Source organism: Kryptolebias marmoratus, linkage group LG11 (assembly GCF_001649575.2).
Source record: "Kryptolebias marmoratus isolate JLee-2015 linkage group LG11, ASM164957v2, whole genome shotgun sequence".
NCBI lineage: Eukaryota > Metazoa > Chordata > Actinopteri > Cyprinodontiformes > Rivulidae > Kryptolebias > Kryptolebias marmoratus.
This window is the reverse complement of record NC_051440.1, coordinates 11,945,870-11,956,849: the sequence shown is the minus strand read 5'-3', so window position 1 is coordinate 11,956,849 and position 10,980 is coordinate 11,945,870. Positions and strand designations below refer to the sequence as shown.

Below are 10,980 nucleotides of genomic sequence, written 5' to 3'. Positions count from 1 at the left end.
TTACGTAATTTACGGGTTTATTTGTCTTAAACAAGCTGACAGAGACATCTGGAGGAAACCAAGATTTATTTCCTTCACTGCCGTTAAGATACAGAAGCTGAAACCGAGGCGGCGTGTTTTGAGGTCTGCGCCGCCGCTTCTAGAAACCGTCCATGTTCTTAAAAACGCTCGGCTGAATCAGTGTCCCCAGACCCGCTGTTTAGAAAGATACATTGCTTTTTTTTTATTAACAGTAAATAAAACTATTTGTATGAACAAAGAAGGGCGCTACGGCGGAGAGAAGCGGCCTTAGAGGCGCGCGAGCGTTGACTCGGGGGCCCGCAGCCGGGTCGGGAAGGCACCGCCGGTCGCCCCGTCACCTGAACAGTCGGTTCCAGAAGGACGCGAAGAGGGCGGAGTTAAAGGCACCGATGAAGACCAAGAGCAGGAGGTAGAGACTCATCATGACGGCGAAGTGGTGCCTGAGGAGCCACGGCCTGCTGAGGGAACGCCTGAGGAGGAAAAACCACGAGAGAGAGAGAGAGAGCAGCTGAAAACCAGCTCTTTATGCAGATCCTCCTGAAAAAACTACAGATTTACTGACATGACTCTTATAAAAACGTCCAGACTTCTTCCATGTTCTTGTTTATTTATACTTGTTAGTGATATTTTAGACATTCATCCCAAAAACATTTTATTAAGAGTTTAACTGTAAACTGAAAGCTTCAGTTTCGCTAAAAAAATAATTTAGTGCAGCTGTCGTCAGGTCTTCACTTCTTTATTTACATTTAATACTTTATTAATTATTAACACGCAGCTTTTAATTTCTAAACACAATAAACTTGACTAATTTTGTGGTTTTTTTCCCACCTTGTCTAAACATTCCTACCTGGACGGGTGTTTCCCCTGAGAGTAGACGAGCAGATATTTGACTCGTAAAAGCTGATTGTTGGTGACGATGAAGTACTTGTGCGGCACGTCGCCTCCTTCGCTGTTCCTTGCTCGCGAGCGCTGCCTGTCCACGATGTCGGAATCTGAAACGAGGCAAAGCGGAGGGGAGGGGTGTGGAAATGAGCGAGAGACTTGAAGCATCGGAGTAGTTGGTCACGGCGGCCATTCGGACCCACCTTTCTTCTTCACCTGGCACTTCACGTCTGGATGGTGGATGATCTCGCACAAGGCCACGCAGCTGAGCAGCGGACCCAGGAGGCTCTCCCTCCAGCCGCTGCTGTGCGGACTGTAGAGGAGCGCCATGCTGAGGTCGCTGGTGAGGTAGGTCCCTTCTCCGAACACGGAGTTCTGCACAAACACAGAGGGGCGAAACTTGGCAACAGATACAGATTTCCTGCCAAACTCGCAGAAGTCATCTACCATTTTGTTTTGTTTTTTGAATAATAGGGGTGTAAAGGTGCAGCTAAGTCGTGGTTTGGTTCAGAAAGAAAAACAAAAGGCCAAATGCTTCGGTCTCCAAAACGCAGAAACAGGAAAATGAAGCACCGTCACTAGTAGCAGCAAAGTTACTTCACTGTAAAATTTAAAACGTACTACAGTAACCTACAGGCCATGTGTCAAACGAAAACAAAAATAAAACCCGAGGAGTGTTTGCTTCAGTTATTTTGACCCAGATTTAATGCAAAATAAAACTCAATGCAGAGCTGAACGTCGCTGGGCGTGAAAACACAGAACAGAGAAAAGGTGGAACCTCCGCCCCGCTCCCCGCCCTGCTACATGCTGCTGTGACAAAATCATATCAAAGAAGTACACAAATGGTTTGCCGTAAAAGTGCTGATTCTATGACACGACTGCTTGCCGTATCATTTTGTTACCTGGTAACAAGACGGAGGGAAATAAAAAATGCGCGCCCGCCTCTAGACGGGAGCAGTTCCCCGTCACCTGCACCGTTACACCCCTATTGGAAAGATAACTCTACAGGGAGGGGGACAGGCTGGGTGCTGTCCTCTGCTGAGACCTTGTTGAGGTGACAGTGCAGCCCGTTGTGAACGATCGAGTGAAAGTTCTCCAGGCGGCTCCCGTGGAATGCATAAAAGACGTCCCTTCCGTCCCGCGTCTTTTCGAACCTGGTGTTCAGGGGATCGGAGTACTCCAGCTCGAACAGGAAGTCTGGCACGGGTGCGGGGGTTCCTTCATTCTCCGTCAGCTTGCAGAGTTCGGCGTACTGGCGGGAGGGGAGATGAGGCGAAGCGTAAACAGGACGGCAAGCGCTGAAAGGCACCGCGGCATACGCGTCTTCCATTTGTGGCAAGTACCTCCTCCCTTTGGAGCGTCTTCACAGCGAAGCTCTTTGAGGACAGAACCCAGTGGACGAGAGCCAGGTGATGATCTCCCTCTCCGGGTCGTAGTCTCACCAAGTCTCTCACACCGGGCAAGGAGTTCACATCTGCCAACTACAGAATGAACAACTTCTTATAGTATTTTTAGCATTAAACATATACACACATCATTAAAAATGTTCTCCTTGTTTTTAGTTTTAGATTGATGAAACATTCAGCATGAAAAACAATCAGATTTAGTCTCTTTAGTCGCGACTTAAAAGACCCAACGATGACCTAAAATTACCATATAACTCTGCATCTGCGCAGACATCAGAAATGCAAAATGATGTGCTTATATCTTTAAAAAAATTAAAACATACCTGAGTGTCGCCCCAGTGTCTTTAAACATAAGCAAAGACGTCATAATGGTTTGAAAATACACAATATAAAACGTCCCACGTTCTTTTTAAAACAGCAGCGCTTGCAGCCCATTACTGCCACCAAGTGTGTGTTTTTAACTATCGCGCCCTCACCCAGGTTATGTTGTGAACGCGGAGTGGGACATGTACGCAGAGCACAGAGTTAAATCCAGAGAGGGGGCGCGCTCGTCACGTGAGCACGTGACTCGGCGGGCAGTCGCCGCCACGATCAAAACGGGAATCGATCGTCTTGTTGTAGCAGCACGCCTGAGTCGTGTGCATGTTGTAACTGCACCATGAAACACAAAAGAAGCATCTAAAATACCCTTCCATATATATGTGGAACCCTAACCATATAATATACAATTTAGCCAGAATTTATTCAATTTATCAAGAAAACTACCTTCATAACGTATTGACACGGTAAATCGATGTCCACATTGACACTTTCTGGCTTTGCTTTTTATAAAGGAAATGTAGAACCAAATTTATGTTCTAATCACCAACTTAAGTTGAGTTAAAGGCAACATATCCTGATTTCCCCTGAATCTTCAGCTCCTTCCAGTCTGGATCCTACAGTGTATCATTGTGCTGGTTTTAATTGTCAGGAATGTTTTAGTTTGACACCAGCGTTGTTCCTTTATTTTAGAAAGACAGGATGTTGAAGGCCTGAATGTTGACGACTCGTCTGTCCAACACTCGTCCTCCTAACTTCTCTGCCTCGTTCCGCTTTCATTCTGTTTACTTCTTGTAGCTGATGTGATTTTACACCGGTGTGCTGAGTTTCAGGAAGATCTGCAGCAGAGGTAGGCAACCCTGGTTCTTGAGTACCACTATCCTGCATGTTTTCCTTGTTTCCCTGCTCCAACACACCTGATTCAGTGGTTAAATCACCTCTTCATGTTCTGCAGAAGCCTGTTAATTACCCATTGATTCAAATCAGGTGTGTTGGAGCAGAGAAACAAGTAAAACATGGAGGACAGTGGCCCTCGAGGACCAGGGCTGCCCACCCCTGATCTACTGCACAGCTGAAGACCTGCATCATTTCAAAGGCGGCACATCTTCTCATTGACGCACGCCTGCTTGTTGATGTTGCGCCTGTTTTGGATCCTCCACGGCGTCACGAACTCTGATCAGACACAGAGTGGGAGAGAGAGCTCCCTCTCTGGTTTGAACTCTGTGATGCAGAACCGCTACGCGGACCTCAAAAAGCCCCCTTTTAGTCAGCGATCGCAGCCCTCACCAGCTCCTCGAAGTCCTTACAGTCCACCCCACTGGCGTATCGAGGAGGGAAGGGTCTGAGCAGAGAGTCCCTCTTGTAGCTCTGAGCGGCGGCAACGAACAGGCTGCAGCGGAGGTCTGCAGCCGCCGGGTCTCTGTGCAGACAGGAGCTCACCAGCTCCCTGACAGCCTCAGGTGGCAGCGGTGGCTGCATCCCCAGCACTGCACAGACACAGACAGACAACAAACAGAAAGTGGCTGCAGCCGGTGAGACGTCAATAAGTAACAAAAGCAGACATGTATGAAGGACAATAGACAAGGATCACTTTAGTTATTTAGTGCATTATTGTTTAAACTATCTATTTTGTTCTTCATAAAATCAACAAAGCTTTATTTTCTGTTTATCTTGCTTGTTTTTGTTTTGCATACCTACCTGGCTTCTCAGTTATGATTCAAAGAGGGGGGGCCATTTTGCAGGGATACAAAACTTGCCATAACACCATATGTCACAAACAGTTTAATCAACAGTTTTAGCTAACTTTGCTGAACCCTTTAAAACCAACGTAAAGTCCTCTGTTGACACAAAAGTATAAATGTAAGGCACAGTTTTTAAGGCTGTCATTTAACTTCCGGGTTCAGTTCGTTGTTTGGGTGCCTCGGAGCTGTAAAGTGAGTTGTTGAAAGTTAGCTACACGGCTAACTTTAAGCTAGCATTAGCTGCGACATAAATAAAAAAGTCAGCCTGTAACGACAAAAGTGGCCATTATAAAATTCTAACACTCATGTTGGTTCACGTCAGGGTAACTGTAGGACACATATATTTACAAGCAAATAATTGGCTGTCCTTACCTTCTGTTAGGCTCAACTCATAGCACTACGCTACCATAGGAAGCTAACGTTAGCTTAGCTTAATCGCTGCTGCGTTCAAGGACAGAACAAAGCTTGTTTTTCTCACAACTCCCGGCTTGAACGAGAAGCGAAGAACAAACACGAAAAAAGTTGCCGGGATATTAAAGATAAAACAGAAAGACGCTGGAAAGTTTAAACGATTCAAACTGGAAGAAGCAAAAGCGTGTGGCAATAAAACTACATACATTTTTTCCTTCTTTTTTAAAATTTCTAACGACGCTCAAGCGGTGAGAAAACTATAATTTACGATGACACGAGAAGGCAGCTCATGGGACACAAAGATCCCTGAGACAAAAACTACAAGTTTTTGTTTTCTATGCTTTAAATTTGTTTGTGTTGTTGTCAAATTGCATATTCCTTTTTGAGTTTACGCAGATGAAGACAGTTTAAAAAACCACCAAAAACAAATCCATTAATTTATCAGTTATTAAACAAACAAACAAACAAAAAAAAACATGCACATCTTTACACTTCATAGCATCCTTACCTTCCTCCTACTATGATTGCTCTTTATTCATTATAGGGCAACACTTATTTATTATGGCAGATTTGTGAAACTGTAAGTTGTTCTAAACAAAGATGTGTGAGGACGTCTGCCTACACTCACTGGGCTGGAAAATTAATAATAATATGAATAATAATAATAATAATAACAAACACATTTGATTGAACTCCCTTTAGACACTCTGAATATAAGCAGACTAAATTATAAGAAGTGGTTCAGCCAACAGAGATTACTCCAAAAATAAATGTGATGGTTGAAATGATATTTAACCTGCTTAATCATTGAGGTAACAGGTGCAAACATGACCCAACCTCTGCAACTATGGTTTTTATATTTTCATAATGATTTTTATATTTGGGAATCCTACAGAAATGAGTAAAAAATCAAACAAAGGCTGCAAAACCTGAAAAAAAATGCCTTGATTTGACGCCATCAGAAATACACGGATTAGCGCTACAAACATACAGCCAATCAGCGCGCCTTTTACACCCTCAGGGGCGGGGCTTAGAGAAATGTTTCCCCCTTTCTGATTGGTCAGCTGTGGCCCGCAACAAATCTATAGTGCTGTTTTTTTTTTGTTTTTTGTTTTTTTTTCTATATCCGCTGACGGACCTCCCGCGCGGGTACGACCCAGCAGAGGGGGCGCGTGCGTAAAGAAGAAGAAGAAAAAAAAAGGCGTTACGTGACGGCTTCTGACTCCCAAACCCATCATTTGAGGAATAACGGGACGTGTTTGCCCGAGCAGCGGCCTGTTCGGCGCCTCCCGCCGGCGTCTTTTAACGCGGAGAAAAAACCCGTAGGATGCTGCTGAAACGGGCGGAGGGATTTTAGCCACATTCACGGACTAAACTGGAGGTAGGACGTTTAAATCACTGCTTTTTTTATTCATTACTCACCAGCTAGGGGTGGAGACATATCAGAAATAATAATAATAATAATATATATATATGAAAAGGCTGCCTGTGAAGGGTCGAAATGTGTTTAATGTGAGGATGAGGAGGGCGCACCGTGACTCAGAGGCTGAAGGACGCCCCTCCGTCACGATGCACCGTGTCCTCCCGCTGCTGCATCGCTGCCCGACGCCCGAGCATCGCCGTGCACGAAACAAACCAGCAGCGAGCAGCCTCAGTGCGTGCATGCACCGAGGAAGGAGCAAATGCCCTTCAAACCCCACCACCAACATCCACCATGATGCTCTGCCAGGGAGGAGGAGGGCGGCAGGTGATGAGGAAGGTGGACACAATTTATCACTCAGATGGGTTATATATATATATATATATATATATATATATATATATATATATATATATATATGCATGTAGATTATTGTGGAGGCTGCAGATTTGCCTCCTGTGTGGGGTTCATTTAAAGGAGAACGACAAGGCCGGACTCACAGAGTTCACATGATACAGCTGCTTAATGTTCTGCTTATCATGACCGATTTGCTCCAGGATGGGTGGATGATCTGACACAGCTTCATCAACTGGAACCTACTAGGATGGGGTCCAATCAGGATGAGATCCCATCAGGATGAGATCCTATCGAAATGAGGTCCTATCAAGATGAGGTCCCATCAGGATGAGGTTCTATCATGATGAGATCCAATCAGAATGAGATCCCATCAGGATGAGGTCCAATCAGGATGAGATCCCATCAGGATGAGGTCCCATCAGGATGAGATCCCATCAGGATGAGATCCCATAAGGATAAGGAGTCCTATCCAGATGATTTCCCATCCAAATGAGGTCCCATCAGGATGGTTGCAGTGCAGATCCTTGAGGCCTGCAGCGGTCCTGATGTCAGGAGAAGAAACCTCCTAAACCAGGTTGTTAAACTCAGACACATAGTGAGGTCAGAGCTGACCTCAATCAGTATTTATTGAGAAAATACTGAAATGAATCTGAGTTTTAGTTGGATTCGGCCCAGTTACTTTCTCTCAGTGACATACAGGAGAAAAATAGATGCCTTACTCTTTAACATCAGCTTTTTAATTATTTTTTTTCTTGTAATACATTTATCAGAATCCATTAAAACAGCTAAAAAAGCCACCAACAAAAAAAACCTGACCCGAGAGCCACTAAGGTTTCACTTCGAAACAAAGAAAACGCAGAAAGAGACGACACGTAAACGCAAACTCTGTGACTCAAGTTGCTTCATGTCAAAACTCAAACCTGAATTTCTCGGCTTCACTAAATGGACTCATTTTTTTTTTTTTTTTTTTTAAGCAAAATGAGACGCGCCGGAGACTCGATCTGACCCGCTGATAACCTTTAAACCTCATCTTTAGCCTGGATAAAATGTCTCCAGGTTCTGAGTTGACCCGTTATGCTTCCCTCCCGCAGTTTGTTTTTTTTAACGGCAGCCAAGACCCGAGTCTGCGCTCCTGTTTGCAAGAGAAGGAGAACGCCGAGCAGCAACCATGGCCGGTAAGCTTCCTTCAGCTCTGTGTCTGGTCTGGGCGACCCGTGGACGTCTCCTCACGAGTTCTCTCTTTCTGTGTCCTAGAAAACAACTTCCCGCCACTGCCGCGGTTCATCCCGCTCAAGCCGTGCTTTTACCAGGACTTCAACGAAATCCCGGACCAGCGGCGCACCATGTGCAAGAGGCTTTACTACCTCTGGCTCTGTGAGTGTTCCCGCTCGATGCAGCCGCAGTTTCTGATCGCGTTTACTGGGATTTCATGTGACAAGCGAGCACGAAGTCGGGCGTCGTCGCGAGGCGGAGGTGAAAGCTATTCGCAGTTACAAATAAAAAAAAAACGAAAAAGGCGCGGCCCCGGTTCATATTCAGCAGAATCCAGCTGTTCTGTGAAGGCCTCCGAGGTTTGTCACTGAGCATCATGAAGACCAAGGAACACACCAGGCAGGTCAGGGATGGAGTTGTTCAAAGACGTTCAAAACAGGGTTAGGTTATAAACCAATATCTAAAGCTTTGAACATCTCACAGAGCTCTGTTCATTGTGGGATAATGGAAACACAACAGCACAACCTACCGAGACATGGCCGACCGCCTAAACTGGCAGGCCGGGAGAGGAGAGCATTAATCTGCAGAGGTCCTCAGGTCGGGACAACTATGAGACATTTTCTAAATCTGGCTCCAGTTTGGAGTTTGTCAGAAACCATGTAGGGACTCAGCAGACCTGTACAGGTGCTCTGCTCAGGTGAGACCAAAACTGAATGTTTGGCCTAAATACCTGAACGCAGCACCCCCACTGTGAAACACGGTGGCGGCGGCATCATGCTGAGGGGATGGTTTTCTGCAGCAGGGACAGGGAAGCTGCTCAGAGTTGGTGGAGATAAATATCAGGACAAACCTGAGAGACCTGAGACCTGAGGCGGAGGCTCACCTTCCAGCAGGACGACGACACGAAAACTACAACCAGCTCTACAACGGAACGGTCAGGCTGAAGCGGAGTCATTCAGTTTATTGATGTGAATTTTAGTATTAAACAAAAAGCTGCTTTTGATCTGTAAATACAGAAACGACGTCAAATGACGAAAAGAGACATTCACACTAAATAATGGGGGAAGAGATTATATCTCGCATGTGCGCAGAGAACAGTGTGAGGAAAAATATACAATCAAACAGGAGATTTTAAGCCTAAGATGTGTAGTTTTTGATTCAAGGCCAGATAAGTTGCAGATATAATTAAAATATATTTAAATATAAACAAACAAAACACTGTTGCAGATTAGCCTGGTAGACAGATTTTTATCTTATTTTTTAACACAAACTTTAACCTAAATCAGAGAAACGGGAGTCAGATTTAGTTTTATAACAACATGAGAACTTTAGCTGGGCTGACCCGTTACGTTTTAGATTAGTTCCGAAGCGATCAGGTCCTCCTAAACTACGGCTCAAGCCACAAACCTCAAAAAGCGTTCTGGACGGACGTGAGGACAGGAGTTTTCCAACACGTTTGCTCTCCTGATAGTCCCAGAGTCATCTGGGAGCGTTCCCTGTCTGGTTCCTGTCATTACAGAGCGCCGGAGGCCTCAATGTTTCCGGCGCTTCATCTTAGTGCAAACTCGCCGTTCGGGGTGATTCCAAGTGAAAACTTGTGCATTTTCTCACAGCTCTGTGTCTCCAACCAGCAGCCGTAGCTCACAGAGGTACTGCTGTTTACAGGACGTTCACCCGGTAAGAGTTTCCTTTTCCGGTCTCATAACGATGGCGTCTTCTATTTTGCTCAGTGAACACCGCCACGCTCGCCGTCAATCTGATCGGCTGCCTGGCGTGGATGTGTGGAGGCGGGGGAGCCACCAACTTCGGCATGGCCTTCCTCTGGCTCATACTCTTCACTCCCTGTTCCTACGTTTGCTGGTTTAGGCCCATCTACAAGGCTTTTAAGTAAGTGCCGTCCTCACACACACACACACACAAACACACACACACACACACACAACTTTAATGTATCTCATACTGAGTCAGTCATTCCCTCTGTGCAGGACCGACAGCTCCTTCAACTTCATGGCTTTCTTCTTCGTCTTCATGGCTCAGGTGGTGATAAGTATTATCCAAACTGTTGGCATTCCCGGCTGGGGAGTCTGGTAAGAGCTTTCAGAGGTTTATCCAACGTAACGCATGCTTTGTTACGATTAGAGTCAGAGAACGGGGAGCTGGGGGCTGTAAGACACACTGTGGAGCTATATGGATGTTGTGATGTATTAATATTGAATTGTTTTATATAATGTATTTACCTGCCATTGCTCTTGCTGCCTACAAAGCAAGAGACAATAAAGTCCTACCTACCTATCTTAGAAGCATCTCCATGTTGTCCGTCTGTTTTAATCAAACATTTCAAGCCAACCTTATCCAAGATGGCCGCCACCTGTGAATAAATTTGGTGTGGTAGTAGCTGAGCATCAGCCTGGGCCCACACAGCGCTCCGAGCGATGGGTTAAAACTGCTATTAACTACTGGAGTCAACTCTGTCTGCCTGTTAGCAAAATATCTGATGAACTGGGCGCTTTTTAACGAGCGTCGACCCAGAGTCGACCTGGAGTCAGCCTGGTGCAGTCAGTTTGGCAGACATTGAGCTAATAAGGCGGGCGTGGCAGTAGCTAAGAGTCATCCCTGGCGCCTGCTCTGATCACGACAGAGGCGGCGTTTGACGGGCATTCCTTCGAGGAACGAACGGCCATTTGATTAAACTTTTAATCAAAGCTCCAATTCGCACCTTTATTTTCCCATGTGTGCTGCCAAATAAACAGCTTCTCCGTATAAACCTGTGAGGATGTGCTGAAAACAATGGCTGACAGGATCTTCTCTCCTCAGCGGCTGGATGGCGACCATCATCTTCTTCAGCACCAACATCGGTTCGGCCGTGGTGATGCTGATCCCCACCATCATGTTCACCGCCGTGGCCGTGCTCTCCTTCGTCGCCCTCTCCAAGGTGACTGTTCGGGTCCCACTCTCGATGGCGCGCAGGCCGCTGTGACACTGTTTTCCTTGACCGCTGCGCTGTGATCCCGCAGGTCCACAACTTCTACCGCGGCAGCGGCGGCAGCCTGGGGAAGGCCCAGGAGGAGTGGGCCACCGGCGCCTGGAAGAACCCCCACGTCCAGCAGGCGGCGCAGCAGGCGGCCATGGGAGCCGCGCAGGGAGCCATGCAGCAGAACCAGTACTCGGCAGCTCCCACCTACAACTACGACGACCCTATGTAGGACAGACG

The 10,980-nt window shown here is 46.3% G+C and overlaps 2 protein-coding genes across 3 annotated transcripts; one reads left to right on the top strand and one right to left on the bottom strand.

Moving 5' to 3' along the window:
- Window positions 1–3: 3 nt before the first annotated feature.
- parp16 (poly (ADP-ribose) polymerase family, member 16) lies at window positions 4–4,874 on the bottom strand. 2 transcript variants are annotated; one of them, XM_017406057.3, is made up of 7 exons: window positions 4,742–4,874; window positions 3,915–4,114; window positions 2,247–2,384; window positions 1,949–2,155; window positions 1,107–1,278; window positions 869–1,013; window positions 4–491 (listed from the first exon to the last, which is right to left on the bottom strand). In XM_017406057.3, exons 2-7 carry the CDS (start codon window positions 4,104–4,106, stop codon window positions 356–358), a joined length of 990 nt encoding a protein of 329 aa, XP_017261546.1. In that variant the 5' UTR covers window positions 4,107–4,114; window positions 4,742–4,874; the 3' UTR covers window positions 4–355. The 2 variants fall into 2 exon arrangements, with proteins under 2 accessions (XP_017261546.1, XP_037834301.1); XM_037978373.1 differs by lacking the exon at window positions 4,742–4,874 and having other exon boundaries at window positions 3,915–4,138.
- Window positions 4,875–5,895: 1,021 nt separating this feature from the next.
- scamp5a (secretory carrier membrane protein 5a) lies at window positions 5,896–10,974 on the top strand. The gene is made up of 7 exons (XM_017406058.2): window positions 5,896–6,161; window positions 7,649–7,732; window positions 7,812–7,931; window positions 9,500–9,656; window positions 9,755–9,856; window positions 10,584–10,701; window positions 10,784–10,974. Exons 2-7 carry the CDS (start codon window positions 7,726–7,728, stop codon window positions 10,970–10,972), a joined length of 693 nt encoding a protein of 230 aa, XP_017261547.1. The 5' UTR covers window positions 5,896–6,161; window positions 7,649–7,725; the 3' UTR covers window positions 10,973–10,974.
- The last annotated feature ends 6 nt before the right edge of the window (window positions 10,975–10,980 follow it).